The sequence below is a fragment of the Pavona decussata genome, unplaced genomic scaffold (assembly GCF_977016875.1).
Source record: "Pavona decussata unplaced genomic scaffold, jaPavDecu1.1 SCAFFOLD_12, whole genome shotgun sequence".
Classification (NCBI taxonomy): Eukaryota; Metazoa; Cnidaria; class Anthozoa; order Scleractinia; family Agariciidae; genus Pavona; species Pavona decussata.
The window spans coordinates 1,709,011-1,735,056 of record NW_028145435.1 but is presented as its reverse complement, the minus strand read 5'-3'; the positions used below and the strand labels follow the sequence as shown (position 1 = coordinate 1,735,056).

Below are 26,046 nucleotides of genomic sequence, written 5' to 3'. Positions count from 1 at the left end.
GCCTGGTTGAGGGGAGGGAAGGTGGGGGGGGGGGGTGGGGCGGGGCGTTGATGGATATGGAGAGAAATCCTACCAAAATTAAAGAGACCGCGATGACATTTAACAAGTGAGGATTAGCACCGCTTAATAAACAGCCTATGGCCACCGTTAAAGCCTTTTAGATCCTTCTAGGGTATTGAGCCGAAAAATATAAAACAAACTATTTGTCAGTTAACTGCAGATTTTGTACTATTTTTGAGAGGTTCAAATAAATTTGAGCCACCACCAACAAAACAAGATTTAACTACCTCTTAGGATGTTTTTACGCAAACCTGTGCGACGATTTTAAAATTCCGTTATTTTATATCAGTCATAGTCTCCCCCCGGGCAGACTTCCGGTGTAAAATACCATATTTTTCGTTTGGGTGACGTTGTGCTGGGTTAACTTGTATAGGGAAAATAGATATCTAGGATGATGAGAGAAGGTTGTTGGAATTTCCTTTTTGGGCAAATTTTATTAAGTTTATAAAGAGAAAATACTGATCTTATTTTGATATACTAGCAATTCATTAGAAAGGCGGAATATTCTTCTGGCTTGCATCCCAGACTAGAAAACTATTTATCTACTAAACCACTAATAAACAGATTTGGAGGCCTACTGATAGTCTTAAGCGGGGCCTAAGTTGGACTCTTGCTAACTATTAGCTGTTCATATGCACTAAATTTCTGCGGATTTGAACTTGTGATCAATCAAAAACTTTAATATGGCGCGGTTGTAAAGAGGGTAAGATTTCAGAATTGTGTAATTAGCAAACAGTATCGCGTGTTTCCGGTGAGGGGGAGGATTGAGTTTGCGGAATGGTATTTTCTAATCCTAGATCTGTTGTCTAGTTTTTTTAATATTCGGCTAGAGTCCGCATGCGCACCATCAAAAAAAACTGCTGCTCTTATAAAATTGGCGCGAAAACAGGACGCGCTCTTCAGTTAATCTATTTATTTTTAAAACATGTTTAAGTCATTCCGCATAAATCATATTTCGCATAATTATGGCATTCCGCATGTTGCAAACTCATTCCCCCTTTTATCCTCACTGGCGTGTTTCTTAATTCTCCCAAGCCGCGCGTCTAGAGATGCGTTTCTTTGGGAGAATCCAAAAACGAATTTGTGATCTCAGATCATTCGGATCATGGTGCATTAAAGGAACCGACTGAATCCACTCTGGGAGTGGATTCGTCCGTTCCTTTGATGTACCACTGAGATCACAAATCCGTTATTGGATTCTCCCAAAAAAATGCACCCTTATCGCCATTGGGAACATTTTCAAATCTTCTTTAGTTTATTAACTCTAAGAGTATTCAGTTTAGACTTGAAATGTTAAAAGAAAAATCATAGATGTTTAAAACGAAAAGCATTGGACTATAAAGTTGCATAAATAAGAAAAAGGTCCCGGCGGGCTCCTAACTATCCTGTATACCTTCTCAATCAGCGAAAGAATCCAAACAAGGCAAAACATAATAGTTGATCGAAAAATTATATCATAGCAAAAAATGAGGGACTGAGGCACTTTACGCCGTGTTGGAAAAGATTACAGTGCCTTATTTAGGCAAAACTCCTGCTAGTAAATAACAATTTGCTTGGAATATGTTAATAAAGAGATTATTATAATTTTATATAAAAAAAATTATAAGGAGATGCTGGTTTAGACAAGCCTGTGCGGAACCATCTGCTGTCTAACCCGTGCACAGCCTGTTTGGACATAGACTACGACGAGTAGTTTTCTCAGCGCTCGAAACATATTTTTCCTTGTCCCCCTCACTCACTCAATTGAACTCAATTGAACTTAATTGAACGACTGAGTTCGACAATCGATCGCAAAATCTCACAAAAATATTGGAGCAATCGAACCCAGTATAATGAAATACCGGCTGCGCAGCGTAGTTAATTAATGAGAATTTAAAGATTATAAAACCGACGCCTTTTAAGAGAGTTTCAGCCGACGTTTCGGCAATGCTGCCTTCAATCTATACCGTTAAAAAGTTCGTCAAATTAATTCATAATCACGTGCGTGCGCGCAACGCACGTGACAGCGCATGACGACGTGCAAGCAAGTGCACGTGATTTAGGCCACTAGGATCAACCGCATCTTCGGGCATGTGAGCTAATTTAACGAGCTTTTTAACGGTATAGTTCGGTACCCTTTAGAAGGCAGCATCAGGCACCACCGAAACATTGGTTGAAACTCTCTTTACCGTATACCTTTAGAGGTGTCTCGCGTCCAAGCGATGTATCGCGTCCGGTTTAATTTTTTTGGTTTGATTGTGTTCGATTGCTAAACTCAATCGAATTCAATCGTTCGATTGAGTTCGAATACGTTCGATTACCGAACAGTTCGAGTAGTTTCGTCGAAATTTATTTTAGTGGCAAAACTGGAGGAAGCAAAATTGATAATGTCTTAATTAAAGCCTACAATTTTCCACGTAGCTATAGATTGCTAAACTGATCATGGAGCTTTATGGGAAGGTTCCTACAAGAAACAAGTCTAGAGCATCATCGCCCGCATCGGCGCCAACTTTCCTGGCGGAGTTGGCTTTTTTTAAGGACTTATCTATGTTCCAACAGTAAAAATATTTGTTATCAAATTTTTGCATATTTTTAAAAATATTTTTTGACACCACTGAAGATCACTGACTGGGTGTAAAGAATGGTAAATCCGAGATATCCGAAAAATTAAGGTGTGAGTCTGGGTTTGTGAATGGATTTAGCACAGGCAACCCAAGTCGCGTTAGGAGAGAGAGGAATATAATTAATAAAAAAATAATAATGTAGAACCATTGCTGCTTATATTTATGATTCAATGCTGAATCGACAATCAATGCTAGTTTAATTATTAGACATAATCATGTAAAGTTAAGTTTTTTCTGTTTTCCACTGGCATATTTGTAATCTACTGTAATTTTTTTTTCCCATTATGTTCTCGTGCTCGTCTTGTCCCGCCTCGACTAGCTTTGTGGCTATTTGCGGAACAAGCCCCTTATGTAATCTGAATTTAATTTATGAATAAATTGGTTGTTGTTGTTGTTGTTGTTCAGGCATTTGAACTTTTGGAAATTGGGTTGTTCACATTCCGGCCGGGTGCCAAAAAGCTGTTCATGCTTTGACTATTTTCGAAGCCGTTTAACTGAACCAGTCGCTCACAAAGCCGAAATCCCGTCCTTGAAAAACTCCTCAACTCACCAAAAACAGCAAAAACCCACGCACGAATTATATTCCGCTAGTCCAAGAGAAAAAGCCGGTTCAAAATCCCCACTCCCCGGGTACGGTATACGGTCAAACGCCCGGGGTTTTCCCGGAGGGGATGTTGAAGCGATATAAGCTAAACAAAAACAAGCAAAAAAACTCACCTCATCGCCTAACCTGCGATCAGGCATTGTTGTTGTTGTTGTTTTTTTTTTTTTTTCGGGGGAGCGCAAAAGTGTGGTAACACGAGAGTTACAGTAGTTACTTATCGCCCACAAACAGGAAACGTTTGTGACACGATCAAAAAGCGCGCGAAAATAATCGGTCACGCGGCCGATCACTCATCAGCCTCGCGTGCTTAGTTACCGGACTGGACTAAGCTGCGCTTTGACTGCTTTCCGTTTACGCTGTTAGCTCAACAAACGGCGGTCGCAGTCAAAGAGGCACACAGCTGAAAATATTGCTATAAATATTATTTGAAAATAAAAATCGATTGGACTAATGATTGTTGCAAAATGATGGTCTACCGGTAATCCCAGAATACCCTCCGGTGGGTCCCAGAATACCTTGCAATCGTTTCTGTAGAAAGCTCCACAAGGTCGCCATTTGGCAGAAGAACGATTTTTAACCTCTGTTTGTGGCCATTTTTTGGCCGTTTTTAGGCAAAATGACAGCACAGGAGCAAATGAAAAAGATGTTGGACGAGCTAATGGGCACGCAGAGGGATGGTGAGTAGGAAATATTGGAGCTGCGAAAGTAAAACTGTTACTCTCTTCATCCAACCCTTGAGTGAAATTTTACCACGTTTGTATTTTAAGTTTATGAAAATCTCAACTTTGTTCTCATACGGATTGTTTTAATTTTGCATACTGACTAAATAGAAAACTGAGTTGTGATGTCGATGGTAGCTCAATCAAGTGGAGTGAGTTATTTTTGTTTTCCTTGTCAAATTTGTCCTTATTCGTTCCTGAAACGTAAACTTAAGGCCTTCGAAAGTTCATGTACGTAGCTAGTGTAAGCTTACGGTATGTTAATTCAAGATCCCCAAAAAAGTAGATGGGACACCTGCCCACAGCCGCTTCTAAGATTTGGGAGCTCAACATAAATTTCAAATTCAATTTTTGCGAACTACAAGAGGTGGAGTTTTCGTCGCAAATGGTTTAACTTTAATAATACCAAGTGGACAAAGAAACAAGATAGTGAGTAGCTTTCCATAAAAATTAAACATTGTTTTGGTACTGAGAAGCATTGGAACAGCAGGGCATTGATGTAGTTTTCTGACTGGTTTAACATCGACATATTACTATCTGAAATTAAATAATATCAATGGAAATATTTGGCATAAAATTTATCATAATAATATATAATTATAGAGACAGCTTTTTATTTGGGAAGTTCCAAAAAGTTTTTTTAGATTAGACTTTGTCAGTAGATAAATGATTCTTATGGTTGAAAATTTATGAATAATTGGCATAAGAATTATTTTGTCATACATACAGCCTGTAGATGGCCGTTTAGTCGGGAAGTTCCATGCAGTACAATGTATTTTCAGTCACCTTCTCGTGGTTAAAGTTAAAGTGATTCTTACAGGTGAAACATTTAGAAAATTGCCATTGAATCTGTCTTATATAATATAAACAGCTGTTAATTTGGGAAGTTCTAAAATACAGTGTAGTATAAATCTTTGAGTCAGAGTAGATCTATGTTGTAGGCCCAGCCATTGTTTAGGGAAATGATTCAACACTCTCCCCCCATCGCCAACTTGAGAGAGCAAAAGAGAGTGAGCCTATAGTAGATCTTGTCATGACATAGATATTTTACACCCTTAACGTTCCAGTTATTGTGTTTACTCTATATGGGTTGATTTCGATGGTACAGCTTTGATGCATGCAGATTGCTTGCAGAAAGTCTCTCACACTACATTGTACTAACCTAGTGTTAATATAATTAAGCCCCCCCCCCCCCCCCCCCTTTTTTTTAATTATTTTTTTAACTCTAGAATACTAAACTCTACTTACAATACTGACAATACCAACTTAAGATACTAACCAAATGCTTATCGGTATTGTGTCTGACAAAAATGTAAGGTTTGTAACATTTTGAAACCCTTAACAGTTTTAAGTATAGCTACAGGCAAATGTACAGTCGAACTACTATTAAGCAACCACCCCCTCTAGGCAACCAGTTATTAAACTTCCGAAAACTAATGTCATTATAACCTGGTACACTATAGAAAGGACCCCTATGAAGAGACCACCGCAACCTTTTGACCATCATGGCGTAGGCACATACCAATAACTACTGTATCGCTACATGTAGTTGTCTTACTACAACATTGGTTACTATCCAATTAGAATGATTTGAGTTCAAATCCTTTTTTGGGAGCTTTGATTCAAACTACATACACACGTACAGTACATTGTACTTGTAAATATTGACTTCTTCATGTGGTTCTTGCCAAGTTAATACCTTTTTACAGGATTTCCATGATAAAATTGGGTATATTTTAAGGGTTGTACATGTAGTAATTGGCACCAATTTGGTGGCCAACCCCTGTTAAGTGGTCACTTTCCATTTCCCAGGGGGGTGCTGAGGTTCACTAGTACTCAATTTTTGTGTGAAACAAATAGGATGAGCAACAAGTCAAGTTCACACACAGCATTAAGATCCCATCAGCTTTAACAGGAGTTTCTGCTGATGTCCCCTAATGACAGCCCTGATACGCACTGTAGTTGCTTTACAACTTGGTGTTTTTCCTGTGTATAATTTTAAGTTGTAACCTTGTATAAAAATGGTAATGTTTATCAGATAGCTTGAAAGTTGACCTTGATAGACAGTTGGCTTTGAGCACACACAACGTGTCTTTAAATGCTAACCTGTACTGTGTTATCGGATTGGATAACGTTTCCCCATTAATACCAGTTATTGAATGCTTTCTCAAAAAGGCTCACTGCTAGCCATGTACATGTAGTGTGAGCAAGTTCAATGGATGCGTAAGTAGGTCTACGTAAGTAGGGCAGACAAATTTCAATTTTATTGTATTATCAATGGTGATGGGGCAGTTGTTGAAGTAACTCTGGAGATGGACATCTGTTTTTAACTTGGTGTTTGTGGACAACTGTTTACAAAGAACCAACTCAAGTAAGGGACTGCTTTTGAGAACAGTGTGATGAAAGTACAATTTATAACTTTTACCTGCTCTTTAAATGAGCATGTTTGTTCATTTCAGAAAAGTAGCAAGCACTTTGTGCAGAGGGTCCCCCATAGCTTCATCTGACTCATTTGATGGGCTCATTTTGTTCTTCAGTGATGTGTGATTGAAAATGTGACATATTTGTGATTCTCTACTTTAGCACGAATACAAAGGCAATTTTTCCCAACCATATCACATGATTCAGGCATTCAGTTAAACATGATTTGTTGATTACATGTATTTTTTGTGCATTGAATGAACTTTTGTCAGCTGTTTTGGGGTCTCTAAGTGTTCCCTTTGTAATCCAGTTGGGTTTCAAACAAGTCGTGTTAGATTGTACTTCATGCTGTGAAGATAAGGGAACTTACAGTTTGGACATTTTTGACGTTCACAGGCTGCATGTACATTCATTTACATACATTGTACATGTAAACCTGCATTACATGAATCCCATTTATAATAATAATAATAATAATAATAATAATAATAATAATAATAGTCTTTATTCAATCAAAGGATTTGATTTGACTGATGTCCTTTTAAATTGAAGACTTGGAAACATGGCCAACATTTTTCTTATTTTTGTGACACCTATGTTTTAATGATTATTTTCGGCAAGCTACTGTATGATGTAGTTTAGGGGACCCTCTGTGCATTGCAGTGAAACCTAAACTTGTGGTGGTTGCATGTTTTTAAAATACTACACATTTGCATTTTTAGAGATTAAACTTTAATACAAAGCAAATTAAAAGGCAAATGTCGACTGAGGATTTGGCAAATGCCACAGCATATTTTTCTCCATGTAGTGCAAAAATGTGGAGTTCTTTCACAGTGTATTCTTGGTAAGCGTTTTTGCAAGGTTTATTTGTGAAGATATGTAAGAAATTTAAAGATCTTTAACTTTTTGTCAGACAGCATTTTGGAGGATACTAACTTCACTCTGTGTGCTGTCTTTGTGTCCTTATAGGCGCCAGGCCAGGAGATGAAATCAAGTTTTCTGATGACCGTGTGTGTAAGAGCTATCTCATGGGTCTTTGCCCACATGAACTCTTCAACAACACAGTGAGCAGTTTGTTTTAACTATTTGAATGTAATGTTATATACAATAACTTGCCATGTTTTACCATGACCACCAGCATTGAAGCTTAACCCTTTTACCACCGATGGCCAATTTTCCGACTAAAATTGAAAAGGGCCAGTTTTCCAGTCAAACCAAGGGACTTCTTGTTTTCTCTGGCAAACTGGGCTGCACGTTCAACATATGGAAAACTAATTAATTATTTTATGCACATGAAAGCACATGCTTTGAAGTCAAAATGGCTGCCACTTTTAATGAACAGGATGATGAAGAAAGCGCTGAAAACGAACCTGAAAAGTTTATGCACAAGTTTTTTTCTCACCATTTTTAACACCAAATGGAAGGAAGAATATTTTGAGATGCAAATTTTCAGGTAAATTCTAAGTGTTGAAACAAAATATGTGATGTTTCCCTTTCTGTTGATGTAGTTTATTGTCAGTTTTGATGTCTGCCAAGTGTACCAGGTTCTTATGAACATTAATGTACGCCATGCTTTATGAAAAATCACCATTTTCAAAACCGCTGGTGTCCTTGGCTCTTTTGCTTCAAAACTCCTCGTGGTGAAAGTGTTAAAACTCAATCCCTTAAAATTTTGTTTTACGCTGCTGCCATAGTCATGATGACCAACAGACACATAAAACATAAAATAATGTGACCCTCCATGGGGAAGCCAGCAAAAAAGGTAATGACACAAGCACACCTACCATGACATGGCATGCTAAGCGTAATGTCTTCAGACACAGTATACACACTTTTTAAATAAGGAAAACAAAGAGTGTCAGGGTAGCTTTTGTTTAGTACGCATTAACACAGTAAACTTTGGGTTTAATGCAGTGTGTTAAATTGTATGGTATGGCATGGTAGAATGTAGGTTATAGGTAATTGAGAGTTGAAGCAAAACACCATCATTACTGGATTGTCTCAAAAGAAGCTCACACTTTGGATATACATGTATGTAATTCGCATGAAGCCAGCTTGGTTAGTAGACTGTTGTAGGTGTCAGACACTGACTGAGGTTTTGTCAACATAAAAATGGAACTCATCAGAGTTACATGTAAGTCACAAGTAAAGTCTGGACTCCAGTGATGACTTCCTCCAAGGTTGTCGAAACATTTATCATTGGCTCATTACAAAATCGCGCCCATCGAAAAACATTGCTCATAATATGGATATGAGGTTCATTTTGGACGTCAATCACAGCATCTTGTGTTTGGGTATTGTTAAAGTGAAAATTCATGGAATGTATCATTTCATTGAAACATAAAAGAAAACCAACGGATGAGAAAAAAAATGGAAGGCAAAGTTTACCAACAGAGGTTGTGTGACTAAACTATCAAGAAAGTGATGTTTTTGAGTGTATTAGATGAAAAAGTCAATAAGAATGGGCTTGGCAATAAAATTTTGTGCCATCGTTATAGCAAAAAGGGAGGAAAACGAATAATCACAGTTTCCAGTGCGTATCAAGTGTAAACACACTCACAGCGGAAACTCAAGCAAATGTAATTTGCAATCAATGAAGTGTGTTTTTCAGCGAGATACATGTACAAGTGAAAATTTTACATGAAATGATTCTAAATCAAGCATATTTCATGTTAGAATTGTAATACATTGCTTTCAAGTTGTGCTGCTTACCGGTACGTTTCCTTGACTAAACTCCTCCCTCTTATGCAAGCCAAGAAATGAACACTCTTGAGGATTCCTGCTGAGAGACTAAAGAGGCCACCAGCAGCAATACGCTTTGTGCGTGCGTAAAGCATCATGGTACCCCACTTTTTTGGGGCAATGTGTTTCAATGGGCGTGATTTCATAATAAACTCTCTACCAATCAAAGCAAAAACAGTGTGAATTATTTAGTGGTAAGGGAGTGCATGGTAAACAAAGAGCTTGAATACAGTACTGTTTTAATATTGATGTTTGGGAGAAAAGAAAAAATGTTGCTCAGGTCTTCAACATTCAATACTCCATTGTATGCTTTGGTTGATTGTGCTGAGATTCTTTTAAAGAAAATGTTATCGTCCGTAGTCTAGATGCTGAGCCAATAATTATATGTACACGTAATGGATGTCTTTCTTAAAATAATTGTCTTCAGCGAACAGTTTGTGCCACTGGCTTTTTAAGATTTCCAATAATTAAACACAGAATCTATATTTTGGAAATACTGATTTTAACTTACTCACTGTATTTTACTATGTAGGTGTTGTTGGCTTTGTGCGGTTTGGTTTTTGCTTTGGACTAAAGTTGTGTTTGTGTGTTTTATGAGCTTTCCAGTGTTAAATAACGTGCTATCATTTTGTGGTGAGACCCTTCTAAGTCTCTACACCTGGTTACTTTCCCCGAGAAAATTCCTTTCAAAAAGGGTTAACGATGAATCTTCTTGCACACTCTGTTTGTCTCCCTTTAAAGAATAAGGTTGGCTTCTTTCAGTACTTTCCCTGATTAAGTCTTATTGTGTCCCTTTCATGCTATTCAATGAAGAACAGTGGATCTTCAAAACTGTAAGTTAAAGCTGTGCAGAAAACCTTTTTCTAAGTGAACAATTATTTTTCCGTAAAACGGATCTTTTTGCACTGCACAAAACGTTTACGTACAGTGCTACCTTTTTGACGTCAGTATACTTGTTTTTGTCCCAGAAAATGGATCTTGGACCTTGTAGTAAGATTCACGAGGCAGCTCTCAAGGCAGACTTTGAGCTTGCTTCCAAGAAGAGAGACTTTGGTTATGATATAGATGTAAGTATAAGGACAGGTAGTAAGGGTTATTTTTATGTTAGTTTAAATTATACAGCTCTATTGGGTATAACTATAATGAAAAAGAAAAAAGTTATGAACCCAAGAGGGTAGATGTACATGTAGGTGCAAATGGGGCACGAGGGTGCAAGGGCACCGCCCTGTTGAGTTAAAACTATTGAACCAAGTGCATGGTCTCTTGATATCAAAGTTGACTGTAAAATGTCAGAAAAAAATTGTCAAACAGATTGCTGGAAAGACTGCAGGCTAGAGAAACGGCTGGGAGGTGCTAAAGTACAAGAGAGTAGTTACAGTACAAAAAGTGGTACAGTACACGTACAAGAGTAGGGGTGATGCCCATGTAGCAAGTCTATTGTCTTCTGTTATCAAGTGAATGATATTGAAGGACTGAGGGTATTAAAATTTATAATGTATTAATGAGTGTATTTACATACACTGTCTTATGTTGAATTTTAGGTCAATATTATTTTTGTTTTGCCCAAAAGTGCCTGAATGTTTCCATATGGCCTTCAATTTAATCAAAGAAGATCACATTTTTCTCTCTCCAAAGCATTTTGTTTTTCTGCTTTTTTCTTTCAATGACGCAACATTTTGGCCTTGTTTTCTCAATAGCTAAGTATAAACCAGCAGAAAAAAAAAAAAAAACAAGTGATGTTCTCTGACTAAATTGAAAGCTACATGCAAAAATTCGGAACTTTTGACTTTTAGGCTTTGCAAATGTTAGCAAAAGAATGAAGGGTATGTTTAAATATCTTTTTTTGATATTAATTTTATCTTGGAATTGTTTTCCAGCAAATGGAACATCTCCAGTCTTTTATCAAGGACTGTGATAGAAAAATTCAGATTGCAAAGAAAAGGCTTGAGGAGACGCAGGATGACCATGATCAAGTGCCAGAGGTTTGTACATGTACATTTCTGTATGGTACAGTGCTACACGTATGCAAAAATACATGTAAATGGGAGTGAAATTTGTCCTTTGTTGTCACAAACTTTCGAGGAAATTTCGAATGATAATATGTATTTGACAATCTTTCTTAAAAAGCTTGAAGAACTTTTCAAAAAAAATTGCGCTGTCAATCGAAAAATCACAAGGGGTAACATAACTTTAATGAAACCAAAGTTTCAAACAAGCAAAATATCAAAGAAATGGAGGGGATTTTTGAGTTGCATTTCGCCGACGAGGCTGTAATTTCAAGCTTCTCATAACAATAGTGGCACTAGCGAAAATTCAAAGATTCATTCAAGTTTCACGTTCTTCGAAATTTCCCAGTTTTTCGATACTTTTCGTCGAAATTTGCTCTTATTACTTTGCGCAGTACTGTAACAGTTATAATACAGCGTACATGTATGTGTAATGAATAGGAAGTGCAGGTGTCTTCTTACCCAAAGCACTTTACAATTTACTCTACATGTGCATCAAGACACATAAAAATATATAATTTTATTCAAATGTCTTTGCAGGTGGTTTTGTCAAACCTGTACCAAATCAGGGTTCATAGTATTCTTGGAGATCTCCTTGAAATTAATTTTTAACTTTGCTGCCAGGCATTGGGAAACTCCTCAGATTTGTACTCCAATCCTCTCTAGCTAGGTTCCTTAATAATCATAAACTGGTTCCTGCCTAGAGACAAGTACAACAATAAGCACTAGGACTTTCCATCAATGCACCAGCTCAAGTTGATGTGTGTTAAAGACTCAGGTCTTAAAGGGTTCCAACGTAACTTTAATTACAAACACAATGGAATACAAAGACATCTCTTTTGCAACTCACTCTCCCAATGGAAAGCATGCACATGTTCAGTGAAGCATGGCCTAGTGACGTCATTGTCACGCAACCGGAAGTCTTGACAACTTTGTCACACAGTGCTGCTGGGCTCTTGTGTTCACATTGAATGCTTGTTTCCTGCCAGTTCCCACTTGAGGCAATGATACAGTGTAAGGGTAAACACCCCTAAAATAAGCCTAAACACAGTCATATTGGCGAAAAGAAAAGTTCCTTTTTCTTTTGCTTGTTCTGTTGGTTATCTCAACCCCACGTGATTTTCATGTTTTGTTTACATCACAGTTATTCATATCCAAGTGCGAACCCAGTTACATTGTATACATGTACATGTCAAGGTACATGTGTACATCCAGTTATTATATGTAAATTTTAAAACCGTTCTTTGCAGGTGAAATTTCCTCGAAATGTTTCTTGACTCCTTTTAGCTTTCTGTGAGTGAGAGGCTAGAAAATTTAATTAAGCATGAAATTAGTTTGCATTATGTACATGTGCAGCTGTGTGACCCACAATTCAAAGCTGTTCAGTGTAGCTACATGTACATTGTAACAACAACCCAGGGGTGGCCTGGAGCAGCATGATACAGTGTATTCTGTTGTCTGTCAAAGCTTTGGTTGGGCTGGGATTCAGTGGTTGGCACGGGATAATGTTTCTAACACAATGATGCTATTTCTGTTAAGGCTCAAGCAGTCCATGACTTGGCAGAGCAGATCGGTAAAAAGCTTGCAGAAGCTGAAGCAGTTGGTATGTACCCTTGTTTTATTAAAATAGTGTTTAAAAGAAAAAGAAATTTAAAAAAGTGAGCATTTCTCATGTACACTGCTTTTACAAATCACGCTCAGTTTTTTAGGCGCACTCATAATACAGTAATTATTACAATGTATACCTTAACAACAGTAGGTGAGTATATGAAGTTCATGTATGAGTAGGGGACGTAGTTCCCGGTGTTGTGGTCTGGCCTTCTATCTTTCACACTCATGCTTGGGTTGAGTGGGTGGGTGGGTGAGATCTAATATGGACCGATGCGGCTGCCAGAGGCGCCTTCACATGCTGACGTCCGATCTCACCCCATAGAATTGTAGACCGCCATGAGACTTGTGCGGTTTATAAGAAATTCATTCATTCATTCATGTACATTTGAACTGCAGAGGAAAGAATTAATGAGTACACCATAGCAGTTACAGTATATATGCAACTTAAGCAGCTGTGAAAGGAAAGCCAAAAACAAATTAATCAATATATCTCTAGTATACAATCATGCACCTCCTTGGGTATGTGTAGATTACAAGTTCACAATACAGTGTATGACCAGCTCCAGATGGCTTGACACAGCTGTAGCTTAGTTATGGGTTTGAATCTTGTTGAAGACTGAATGTTTTCAGGCTTGCTTTTCACAGCGGCTTAATTTTTGTACATAACTGCAATGGTTGACTCATTTGTTAATGTGTGATGGTTATGCAGGGGCTGAGGGCAAAGTGGATGAGTCTATAGCACTCATGAAGGAGGTGGAAGACTTAAAAGCAAAGAAAAGAATGGCAGAGGTAACAACAGCCTGTTTTACTATTATTTTGTTATGTACAGTACACGGGAAGTAATAGAAGGAAAGGAATGATTTCATTAGCTTGCTATAAAGTTTGCTTATGTTTGTATCACACCAGAAAACGTACATGTAGATACATCTGTATTCTGTTTCTTGTGTTTATCCAAGCATCTGAGATGTAAGGTGAAAAATACTCAAGATTTGTTTGCTTTCAGGATATATATCGAGAGACTCTTCCATCATCCTCTCTACAGCAACAAAAGCTGAGGGTCTGTGAGGTGTGTGCTGCTTACCTCAGCTTATATGACAATGATCGCAGGTGATATCATCAATCTTGATTTCTTGTTGGTAATTTGAAGTTCTGTTAGTTAATTTTACTTAATCCTCTTGGCTCCAGTCAAAGCATTGTGCTGCCATTGTCTCTCCATTTTTTGTACTAGAGACGTGTTATCGGTCTGGACGAACTATCTTCTGTTGTGTCTTGTGCCCGTCTTTATACTAGAGACGCATAACCACAGGAACAACAAATGCTTGTCCAAGTTCGTCCAGATGGATAATGTATCTTCTAGTATAAAAATGGCCAATCTTCTGCGAGATGCCTAGCCCCATTCCAAGACAGTCATTCAGTCCTTAACTCGGCAAACAGCACTGTCTTCCATGTCTTTACAGCGCATCTGGCTACTTTTGAGTGCCAGCAGGTGGGGTGCGGGTGGAGGGGTATTCAAGGTTTACCAGTTACAGGGAGTTGCAAATGAACCCCAGAAAAGTCCAACCTTCCAGAATGTAACCCCCAAAAGCCTCTTTTTTTCTCTGGATAAAACATAACGTTGAAAAAACATAAACATTTGCCAACTGGGCATAGTGTTGTCTTGTGATAAGAGAATGATGTGCAAAGTGAGCGTTTTATAGAAAACAGACAAGAAATTCTGGTTTTAAATATAATATGGTACATTTTGTCAAATCGTTGCCAGTATTTTTATGGTCGGACAATGTCCAATGACTGGCTTTTACTTTTAACACTGTTTTGTTTTGTCTTTTTTTCCTCCACGATTTCATTATACTTGTGTTCAAGCTGCCTACACATTGTACGACAAGATGTCTGCTCAGTATGTTTATATTGTCGGCAAATGCCCCTTTGTGCATCTGTAGAAATCGTGGTTTCCTAGCTTAAGCAGTTTTTTCCTTCCTTTTTTTCTCTTCATTCAGACTGGCTGATCACTTTGGAGGAAAACTTCACATGGGTTTCATCAAGATACGTGACAGGTTAAAAGAACTACAGGTATTGTAATAATATTTATTTTTGTGATCAGATATTCAACTTTTTGCATAATAATTTGAAAGTATTACTTTGTGTCAGTCTGGAAAGTTGAATTAGGCTGCAGTTATGTACGTATGTTGGCAAGTCTCAACCAATGAGATCAAGATGTCTATGCCTTCATGTGTATGGAATATTAAAGAGAAAGTATCACGAGAATTTGATGTCATATGAAAACCCAAAAACGTTTGTCTATCAACAGAAACAAGAAAATAATTAAGTTTTGTTACAAAGTAGGTCGGAATGTTTCCAAAATGTGCTTGAACAGATCAAGAGATGTTCCTTTCAAGAATTGAGTTGATTTCTTTCCTCTCGTTGTTCTAGAATTATTTTGTAGCTAAGTGAAGGTATTATTTCACCATTTTTTAAAAAAAGAGGTCAAAAACACCATGACACTTCCCCTTTAAACGGATCTATATTAAATGCCTCCCCAGCTTAAAGTAACAAAGAATTTAAGCGGCCCTGGCCACTCTCTACAGAGGAGCCAAGTTCGTAGTCGTCACTGTCGTCACTTCTTGTTTGCTTGCGTCGTGGTTTAACAGTGATTTTTGTATGATTGTTTTTCAGGAGGAAGTGGCAAAGAAGCGCTCTGAAAGGGAAATGGAGCGCATGCGTCGACGAGAGGAGCGGGAGCGAGAGCGAACGCAAGAGAGACTGGAACGAGAGAAAAGAATGAGAGAAAGGGAACGAGAAAGAGACAGAGAACGGTAAGGGAGCGCCTGTGTTGACACTTTATCGGCGTTTAATTTTATATTTTTCATCTATTACTTGCGTCTGTGTTAAATCAGAAGTACATGTTATTCTCCGGCCGGAAGGTCCGTATTGGGAGAAACTGTGCAGGCCAAGGGCCTTACTCACAACAGAGGGCACAGTTTTCCCATAACGGACCCATGCCCACCTAGGCCGGTCAATAACTTTCTTGAGTTTTTTTTTTTTTTTTTTTTTTTTCCTCTCTTTTTTCTTTTTTCCCGCAAGTAAACAAGGTCCAGGTTTTTGCAACAAATCACACAGCAAATCCGCTCTGGTCCATGGGCAAGATCGGAAATTTCCGCTCGCCGGAACCAATCAGATTGATTGCATAATTTACAGAATTCTGCAAACTGTGAAAAAAAAATAAAATAATAATAATAATAATGATAATAATAATAATAATAATAATAATAAAGCCTTTTGAAGGAGTTCGGATTTTGTGTACTCAGTGAAGACATCAAGAGGAATACTCTTCCATTAAGTACTTTATGTTTATTCCTCCCAGGAGTCGTCGCCGACGCAGCCGCAGTCGAAGCCGGAGTCGCAGCAGAGAGAGGAGAAGAAGAAGAAGAAGGTGAGACTGCTGGCACATTGGACAAGATTATTATTATAAATTAACCAAACTGTTGGACTCCTGCAAGGATGGACTTGAACACCCAGTATCATGTTCTTTTCTGATCATAGCTAAATGTGTTGTTAGTCGAGTTTGACCAATTTTCTAACTTTCTTTTAACCTTAAACCTCCATGCTACGGTTTTTCAAAAATTGGGCAGCTCTTAATCTGCGTAGCAGACGTAAAAGGGAAAGGGGAGGGAGTTCCCCCCCCCCCCCCCCTTCTTCTCTCACCTTTTCTCGCTCTTCTCCTCCTCCTCCCCTATTACGTCTGCTACACAGGCTTGGCAGCCCTCTATTGTGATGTTTTAGGTTATGAGCTGTGTTACCTCATTGCCCAGCATTGAGGAACCGATCAGATCTTGAGATTCCCTGAAATGGCCGTTGTCAGGAGACGAAGGGTTCTCCGTATATTGAATTATTATTGTTTTTGTTTTCCAGGAGCCGTTCAAGATCAAGATCTCGTTCTAGATCGCGATCCGGTTCCAAATCTCGCTCGAAGAACAAGGCATCTTCCCGCCGCTCTAGATCCCGCTCTCGCTCGAAAACCCCTGAAGCCAAATCACCCCAACAATCGCCTGCAAGATCGCGTTCAAGATCAAGAAGCTAGGAGTTTGGTCGGTCTTTTTTAGGCGTGCCGGATTCAATAACTGCTTGATCTCCGTTCCAGCGTTGTGTAAAATATGTTCCTGTATTGGGTTCCTTTTCATTGCCCAGATGTGTTACGTCCTTTATGTAGTCTGCAATTAAACTTCAGTTGATATTTACATACCTTTTAGAGATCGACGACCATCGAATTATAGAATTCTGTTTGTATCGTAGCAATGTTATATTGACTTAGTTTTGTTGAACTGCTTCTATTTTAGTGTTGTAATGGTAGCTAGAAAAATTGTTTAGTTGCATGTCCTTTCCGGAACGGTTTACTGTTTGTTCTCGTTGCCTTGTTACTAAATCTTGTTGCTCAAGATGGGGTACCAAATGAAGCTTCTTTTTTCCACACCAGAAAAATAAATGTATTGTGAACCATGTAAACGTTTTTTGTTCATCTTTGGCAGGAACAAAGCGTCGAAAGTAAGCGAATTCTTCGTTTTCAGCGCATTTTTGCCAGCACGAGGTCGAAAGCTTCCAATGTTTCCCTTTTGCGGAGTCATGTCAGTATTTGAAAGTTCAATTATCCCTGGTGTTTTTGGACATCATCTCTCTGCAAATACACTGCTAGAAACTCTATTTCGAATCATTCACGTATTTGTATGAGTTGTACGAGCGTACGACTAGTCCTTCAAACACATTGACTCATTCCTACTTCGTAAGCATTTTGACAAAGAAGTTAGTTTTAATTTTCATTCCCAATTCTTATTCCTTTATTTTTAGACTTTTTATTTGTAAAGCTCAAGTATTTGGAATTTTTTCAATCTACAGGGGTCTACAGATAATCTTCAGATAATTATGGTAGTGATGATGTATTTGTATACTACACATATCACATAGTCTCATGGCGGTTTACAATTCTCCTGTGCGGTGAGATCGGACGTCAGCATGTAAAGGCGCCACTGGCAGCCGCTATCAGTCCATAGTTTGATCTCACCCACCCACCCAACGCATTCATGAATGTGAAAGTCACCTCTCAAACTCATTAATAATTCATCAAGAGAAAACAAAGAAAATCACTACCGTGACCGTGGTTTGGATATGTGATCCTAATTACCATAAAATTTTGCCAACTTTAGCCTTGAATTTCTCCAAGAATTATTGATCATTTGAGAAGCCATATCAAACGCTCGAAAGTGTGTTTCATCAGATATCCAAACACCTCGAAGTCGTTTAAAAAAACTCGGCTGCGCCTCGTACTTCTCAGTGTTTATATATCTGATGAAACACTCTTCCTCGTGTTTGATATATTACATGAAATCAGAGATAGAGATTGACCACCACACCGGGGACTACATCCCCTACTCATTTCGAACAGTGTGTGAGACGGGACCTACGGTTTATCAACCTTATCCAAGAAGACTAGTAGGTCGAACCGTTTGCAGATGTCATTACAAAGGTAACACTTTCCCCTCAGTTGGTTAAAGACCCTGACTGTTGGTCCGGCCGGGATTAATGCCGGGGAAAAGTAGTGTTCCTTTTGCAGATTTTACACCACATTATCTAAGCACGGCTGAACATGACTAAATTAATGAACCGCAGTGTATCCGGTTTTGGTTACAGTGAAATGGAAGTGGTATGTGTACATCCGTCACTGAGATCAAATCAACCGAATGATCGATCATTCAGCCAGTCTGTCGATCGGTTATCGAAGCGTTGCCTGGCCAAGGGCAAATAGCCTTGCATATTCCTCCGTAGTGATCAGTATGCCTTTCATTATTGCAGCCTGATCAAGAATACAGTGAATGAGGCAAAATGAAAAGTTGACCAAAAATGAAATATTGAGGCAAATTCTTCCAACTGGTACCAAAAGAGATATGTAAAGGGCAGTGACGAGAAGTGCTCTTTGATATTGAAGCACAGTGCCATTTGAAGAAGATTGAAGAGTGCGCTGGCGATTAAACTGTTTTTCTTCGGATTGAGGTGTGTCTTTGTAAAGGAAAAAACAAGGTGGCCGTTGAAAAGAAGAAATTGGACCGGAGTTTCCACGAAATTTTCAGCCACTTAAAAAAACTAAGAAGAACACAACGTGTAAACTCTATTCCATAGAGTGTTATTGCAAATAACATGAAAATAAACAATTCAAATTTATGTTTGCTTTAATGAGGTGCAATTTAAATGAGTAACATCCTTGTAGTTACTTCTCACTTTTCTTGCAGCTTAGTGTTTGAGATACAAACCTTTCACAGCGCGAAATAAAACTTAAGCTAAAACACATCCATTTCTTCCATAATGGCGATGCTTTATTCATTAGTTTAGTAGCGGTTTCCATGGCTTTCAAGTCTCCTTGAGGGAATGGCGAAGAGTGATTAGAAATTCATCACAAAGCGTTAGATTTCTGAACAGTCCAAGGAGAAACAATTGCGCGAACCAGTTCGCACCAACTCTGCCGACGTGTCTTCTACGAAAGCGATTAGTAGAGCGGAAACTGCAGCTAACCCACTGCAGGTAAGGAAAGTTCGTGTCAACTGTTAGCAGCGGCAGGGAAAATATTCGCGATAATTGGTTACAACCACCGCTTACAAAATTTGAGTAATGAGGGCCAGTTATGTACCAGAGCATAAGGCGGACGCCAAAATTACGAAATCCTATTTTTTTATTTGCAAGACAACCCGGCATCGATCAGACCGAGAGAGTAGTCACTCTTATACGAGTCGGACGAATGATTCCAACGGGATTTCACGGGAGAAATTTGTCATAATCAGAACAGTCTTGTGTTTAATTTAGCTGATTTAAATGGGAATTTATGAAGATGGCCTTTTTATATTAGGGCATCTTCTCTTGATTAGAACTGATTCAAAGACCAGAATGTTTGTTATATCCAAGTGTTTCGATTTTAAAAACCCGATGGATATCTTAGGCACTCACCAGCTTTTCGCAGTTCAGATTCTCTTTTAATTCAGAATCTTTTGTATATACCTCTCATAAACTACAGCAAAGCGATTGGTACATCTCAGTGGTGGTTAAATTTATTGTTTTTTATTCCATTTTTGCTTTACTCTAGATGAAATAACTATTTGCGTCGATCACAGAATTCGTGGAACATTCAGCGTATAATTTCAACCCAAACATTTTTGAGGTGAGAAATTCAGTTATTCAGTTAACTAATGAGTGATTTTTAAAGCCCTCGTTCTTACAATTACACAGCTGAAGAAAAGAAAACAGCAGAGCTCAGACGTGGTAAAATACTGTGCTATAAAATAAAAACCAAGAAGCTGTAGTGCGATAAAAAGTTTGCCAAGGTACAGTCGGACTCATTCTTTATCAGGCACCATTACAGCCATTGTACAGCCATTAGAGCCATTAAAATCCAATTCAATCTGTACTCATACAAATGATCAACTAAATCGAGCGGTCGCTAATCGCTTAGTGCAAGTTTCATTTGTTTACGGCAACAGTTTTAATTGTCAGATAAAATTCAGCAATTGCTCCACGGACTCGCGTTGGATCGAGTTGACTATACAATAAAATGATCCCGCTGATCCAGCAAACGCGAATGGAATAAACTTGTTGTGATCCCGAGCTGATTTCACCGGAAGGTGATGTAGTGGCCGGTATTTCTAGAGCATGATAAATTTTGGCTGATATTCTATGGCTGTCGGACGGTGAAATTTTTGGGAGATCCAGTAGTTTTGATTAAAAAAAAGAGAGAGAGAGAGAGAGAGAGAGAGAGAGAGAGAGAGAGAGAGAGAGAGAGAGAGAGAGAGAGAGAGAGAGAGAGAGAGAGAGAGAGAGAGAGAGAGAGAGAGAGAGAGAGAGAGAGAGAGAGAGAGAGAGAGAGAGAGAGAGAGAGAGAGAGAGAGAGAGCATGTTCGGGGCGGTTGATGGAGCGTAAAGTTCGATTACCAACGCATGACACGTACGCTGTGTAAAAACACTCAAATGACTTTCAAATCATTAACGCTGATAGCCAATAAGATTCAAGAATTTTTCTTACGGAGTGCGTATCTTCACAGTAAGATTCGCCTTTTAATTTTTTATTTTTATTTTCTGCGATTGATTGCATGTTTTTGTTCCTGATTGGTTGATTACAGTATTTTAAATACTTGTCGTGATTGGCTAGATGTAATGGGCCGCCAGATAGAGTATTTTCTCCCTTTAAACATTTTAGAAGTTCCAAAACATAATCATCATTTATGTATTTCTGGCGAACATAGGGGGCAGTGATGGGGACACTAGCAGTGGCCCAGGGTTGTCTTCATATGTGCTCCGAGGGTTTTTCTCCGGGCTCTCCGGTTTTTCTCCCTGACAAAAAAAAAACCCAACACTTCCACATTCCAATTCGACTCTTGAGGGCCACCCTAATAAACCTCGAGTTGAATAGCTTGGTGCCTCCCTCAATAAATAGTTATTTTTATTTTATTTTATCCTCTTGAACCTTCCTTTATCTTGGAGATTTTGTGCTTTCCTGACCAAGTATTAAGTAAAGGCTGTCGGGTTTGTTTTTTCGCTGGCTTAATTCAGTGTTATTATTTTAGTTGTGATTGGTTAATTGTGGAACTTTAAGACGTTTGTTGTGATTGGTCACTTGTGATGTGCCTTTCTTATCAAATTTATTGTGGCGCTTCAAATTTTCACAGATTTCTCGTACATCATGGAGCAGATCGACTGTAAAAAACTGATGGTATGTTGTGAATGCTGTACAAACGGATACCTAGCTCTCATAGACCTGAATACCAAAGTGAATCTGTCCTACCATGGAATAAAGGAAGACTATGAGCAAATAGATGGCGAGTGGGAAACACTGGATAAAGAAACGCGTCCCAAGGTTGAACAAACCATGGAATATTTCAGTCGGTTTACGGACGACGAGCCGGAAGAAGCCGAGGTCGACAAAATTACGAAAGAAGCCGAACAGCGTAAAACGGAGTTTGCAACGCTTTACACGAGGTAAATAAATTAGTGGTTTTGCAGGTAGTATTCATTACGGCACGCAAACGACGCTATAGTTTACTTTTCACGCTTTTTGAGCTTCGCCGATCCTGTGGTTTTACTTTATGGGTTCGGACAGTGGACAAAACATGGCTGAGATCGATTATATTTTCCAAAAAATTGTCTTTCTTTGAGAAAAGCTGAGTTCAAAATGGACATCAACTTTGTTGATTGTCAGCAATGGGTGGCTTTTATGCACAGGTCAGAGTAATGTTGCCTCTTCTTTACATATTTACACAGCAGAAAGACAAAAATTGTTACAACAACATTTAACGTAACGTCTCAAAAAGGTAGACCACTTTTCAGACTACCTTAAGGCTATCCATCTAAATTTTGCGTTTTTATTTGGAAAAAAAAACATCAATGTCACCTCAAGGAGCTGGTTAGATCAGCTTAGAGCAGCTTGGATACCTGCATGTCTGAAGGAACAGGACACTGAAATTGAAATTCAAAATACCTCTGAGCGGTTTTTACGGATGAACAAACGTATTCTCAGCACAAATTTCACAATATTCTTGATCTCTCTCCTCGCTTTTAATAAATGTTGTTGTTTTCTTTTTTATTTATTTATTTTTTTATCGTGTTCTTTCCCGTAAAATGAAGAATTCTTCTATATTGCAAACTATTAATATTCCGCGAAGAATATCCTTAAAACCGACACAAATTTCTGTTCATTAAAACGTTAATTACGCTGAAAACATGACGAAAACGTGAACAATTCATATAAAATGTTTGTTTAGTTCTTGGCTAACAGACTTAAAGGAAGTCATAAAAAATTTTGAAAATCTGCCGGTCATGCGTGGAGTGTTTTTGAAACAACTGGTGGTTATTTTTTGCACAAAAAGCGTTCAGAGCCACCTGTAGACTTGAGTCAAAGACAATTAAACGAGGGGTTAAATTAACAAATAAAAAAGCCCCAACCGTCTCGTGCTTTTCTCAGTTCCTTGCGTGCTTTATAAATACCAGAACAAAGCACGATGTAACGGTGTCACGCACGGGGTTGTAGGCATTGCATCACTCACCAACTCTTGGTAAATTCGGTTTAATGGCAAGCTGATATCGCGTATCGCGGCTCATTTCCCTCCGCGTAAATCTACTTCAAAATTTCAAGAAGTATTGAAACCAGAAAATAACAATAGAGAGTCGTTACTGGACAACTTATCAAAACTTTGAATTTTTTCCGATTTCCTTTGAGTCTCTCCTGGCGACCAACCGCTGGCCATAGAACCTGAGTACTCCCTTAACTACTATAACTCGTTCCAACGCTAGCGTCTTCACCAGTTCAAAATGATTGCGTCAACACTGTGCACGTGTTTTGCATGTTCTACAAATGCTGGCTTAAAGGGCCACTGTCACGGTGATTTTGCTGTGTTTTTGTCAAATAAATAGCTCAAAAATTGAGCTCAAAAACAGCTCAAAATTTAGACAAAGAACCATTTTTTTTAACATGAAACTGTTGTTAGAGCACTGGGGCGAAAATATTAAGGGATTTCTCCGAGAAAGAACAAGCTATAATCAGTTTTTAGCGACTTCTCTACAATACACACGAAGAAATTGAAAAAAATTGAGTTCCAATCGATTTCCATCCCAGCCATCCGTAGCCAAAGAGAATTAATACTTGTTTCTGTGCACAAACAGGGTTAATGCCAACACAACTGAATCATTATTTTGACCACTCCATCAATTCAAATATGTTCTTTTGGCTTCTTTAATTTTGCAGTATAGCTGTGATATTTTCGTAATGAAATTTCCGAGATTTGTGACAATCTGGAAGCCGCACACGGACAAAAATGGCGTCATATGCGTGCTTTGTACTCTCTCAAGGCATGCTCGATTTCAACGAAACGTTTCACGAGCCGTTTTAAAAAGCGCTATATTCCATCAAGATATCGTGACTTTACTGAACCAGACAACGATTATGTTCTATCAAAATGATTTAAAAAATCACAATTAAACAGCGGAGTGCAAACAAAGCCTCTAACTTGAAAACAAACTGAGATCTTTAATATTTTGTGTATTAACAACAACTGCAACTTAGACGACAAAGCTCCAACAAGTGATTTAATATTGCAAACACAGAAAGGCTCAAATTTGTAATTGTAAATTACGGTACCTGACGAGTTACCACAGCAACTATAAACAGAGTCCCTCGCTCTCATGCAATTCAAAATGGCGGCCAGGTTTTTCGCGGCCGTCCGCATTTTGGATATCGCGAATATCAATCAATCGTACGATGCTGTGTTGGAGTTGTATTTCACTTGATTGATAAGTCAATGTTCGTTTTTCAGACACAATGAGATGTCAGCGCGAGCCCGCGTGGATCCCCAAACCGTGGAAAAGCGTTGTGAATACTCCATGAAAATGAAAAGCCAAATTGCGTCTCACGGAAAAAACGCTTTGATTGCAACCGTGCTTCTTGGTATTATCTTGGGCGGTGTAATAGCCTGGACCACGTGGAATGGCAAGATATTGCCCGTGGTGTTCGGCGTTTTAGTCGGTGGGGGCGTGACACTGGTAATTGGTGGACTGACGTACGCCATTTTCACTGCTGTAGCGGTAACAGCAGTGAAGAAATGGGAAGCGCTCCAAACACGGGCCTCCGAGTTTCAGGAAATGGGTAAAAAAATCGACAGGATTGCAGAAAAATTGTATGGTGTACATTTGCTGCTGGATTTTATTGCCTGTAAAGAGGAGACTGTAAAAGAAGGCTCGATTCAGCTGGTTGAAAAATGTAGAGATTATATTAGTGCTGCCACAACGTGATATAATCTGACAAACTAATACCAAAGGGTCTATCGGCAGAGAAACAGGAGATGTGTAACAGAAGGAAAGTTTTAACTTTAGAGAAAACTATATTATTACGTTAATTTTAGTAATTTAATAATAATAATAATAATAATAATAATAATAATAATAATAATAAAAAAATCTTTATTACAAAGCCTCAATTATATTCCTATTTACAATCAACCTGCTGTTACAAAAAATCCAATCAATTCATCAAAACACTGTTCATTCCCAAATTCTAAAAAATAGAAGTAACTTAACCTTGCATAAAAGAAGAGGAAATACATATAATAATAAAAGAAGAGGAATGAGATATAATTAATAATAATTATAATAATAATAATAATAATAATAATAATAATAATAACAATAATAATAATAATAATAATAATAATGATGTTGTTATTATTTTATATTGCGCCCTTTCCTATAAGACCAACAAGGGAGCTTTTAAGAAATGAAAAGTAATACATTTGTTGTTAAAAACATACAAGTGTCCTAAAACGTAAAAACTTTACCGTACAATAAAGTAATTACAATTACTGTCACAACACCAAGAAGAATAGTTAGCTTTTACGAATAAGAAAGTCTCCAGACGATTGGGGTTCATTTCATGTCCAGTGGCAAAGGCTGAGTTGCACAGCTTTGGCGGACACACCGAAAATATACGAAAACCGCGAGACTTAAGGGTTGCACGAACGAGATCTGAGCAGAAGCTTCTCTTCGGATCTCAGGGTGCGTTGTGGTACAGATTCTAACATGTTAGGCGTCTTAACAAACATTTTTAACTGTGTTTGTTTGTTTGTTTTTGGGTTTTTTTTTATGTCTGTCCACAGGAACAAAATAAGTGTATTTTGTTACTTTGTACCTGGTTCTTAGTGAAGCCAGGATCGTGCACACTTTTAAAAAATGCAAGGCTGACCAAACCAAACAAAATATATTTTAGTTCTCCCCGCAATACCTGTTCAAAGTAAATTACAAACAAGCATACCTCATGCTACTTTTTGGATAAAGTGAACCTACTGTATACTAATGAATCTAGCAAATAAACAAATACTATACAGCCTAATGACTGCGTGAAATTGGTGCCTTAATGAAAGAAAACGAAGAGTAAACTGATTAAGCAATTAATAGTTAAGCATTATGCCAGAAATAATTTTGCCCTTGTACGACAATTTAGCTCCCATGACATATTTTCGGGGCTTCGTAAGATGGATAACAAGTTTTGTAGGTTTGCATCGTTCCTCGTTTTAAGTTATTTTCAGTGAAAATGGTAAACAGCGAAGTCCACTCAACCTCTTTGTGTGCATACTTTGCCTTTTTCAGACGCGCACGCGTCGCCCCGTATAGTACAATTCCTGTAGTCGCTGGAAAACAACACGTTATCGGTTGGCAAATGTTTCGGTACTTTTTTTCCTCGTTTTCTCTTATGGCCAGTGTCTATAAAT

At 38.3% G+C, this 26,046-nt stretch overlaps 2 protein-coding genes across 7 annotated transcripts; both read left to right on the top strand.

Annotated features, from left to right (window-relative positions):
* The first annotated feature begins 3,794 nt into the window (after positions 1–3,794).
* LOC146488011 (putative RNA-binding protein Luc7-like 2) lies at positions 3,795–17,263 on the top strand. Of its 5 annotated transcripts, XM_085125158.1 has the most exons (13): positions 3,804–3,944; positions 4,098–4,138; positions 7,377–7,471; positions 9,968–9,982; positions 10,118–10,216; positions 11,027–11,131; positions 12,695–12,758; positions 13,476–13,555; positions 13,770–13,873; positions 14,761–14,833; positions 15,437–15,576; positions 16,125–16,193; positions 16,673–17,263. In XM_085125158.1, the coding sequence occupies exons 3-13, from the start codon at positions 7,436–7,438 to the stop codon at positions 16,839–16,841; spliced, it is 954 nt and encodes a 317-aa protein (XP_084981284.1). In that variant the 5' UTR covers positions 3,804–3,944; positions 4,098–4,138; positions 7,377–7,435; the 3' UTR covers positions 16,842–17,263. The 5 variants fall into 5 exon arrangements, with proteins under 5 accessions (XP_084981264.1, XP_084981272.1, XP_084981284.1 ...); XM_085125138.1 differs by lacking the exon at positions 4,098–4,138 and having other exon boundaries at positions 3,795–3,944; XM_085125151.1 differs by having other exon boundaries at positions 4,098–7,471.
* A 1,856-nt stretch (positions 17,264–19,119) lies between these two features.
* On the top strand, positions 19,120–25,667 carry LOC146488010 (uncharacterized). Of its 2 annotated transcripts, XM_085125180.1 has the most exons (4): positions 19,120–19,327; positions 19,884–19,958; positions 21,460–21,769; positions 24,100–25,667. In XM_085125180.1, exons 3-4 carry the CDS (start codon positions 21,474–21,476, stop codon positions 24,572–24,574), a joined length of 771 nt encoding a protein of 256 aa, XP_084981306.1. In that variant the 5' UTR covers positions 19,120–19,327; positions 19,884–19,958; positions 21,460–21,473; the 3' UTR covers positions 24,575–25,667. The 2 variants fall into 2 exon arrangements, with proteins under 2 accessions (XP_084981306.1, XP_084981299.1); XM_085125173.1 differs by lacking the exon at positions 19,884–19,958 and having other exon boundaries at positions 19,122–19,327.
* The last annotated feature ends 379 nt before the right edge of the window (positions 25,668–26,046 follow it).

What these genes read in the sequence shown, in the direction of transcription:
- LOC146488011 (XM_085125138.1), top strand. Translation starts at nt 3,884, where the DNA reads ATGACAGCACAGGAGCAAATGAAAAAGATGTTGGACGAGCTAATGGGC. An exon ending in ACCATGATCAAGTGCCAGAG is followed by an intron (nt 11,132 to 12,694) that starts GTTTGTACATGT and finishes ATTTCTGTTAAG; the next exon opens with GCTCAAGCAGTCCATGACTT. An exon ending in ACAGGTTAAAAGAACTACAG is followed by an intron (nt 14,834 to 15,436) that starts GTATTGTAATAA and finishes ATTGTTTTTCAG; the next exon opens with GAGGAAGTGGCAAAGAAGCG.
- LOC146488010 (XM_085125180.1), top strand. Translation starts at nt 21,474, where the DNA reads ATGGAGCAGATCGACTGTAAAAAACTGATGGTATGTTGTGAATGCTGT. An exon ending in TTTGCAACGCTTTACACGAG is followed by an intron (nt 21,770 to 24,099) that starts GTAAATAAATTA and finishes TTCGTTTTTCAG; the next exon opens with ACACAATGAGATGTCAGCGC.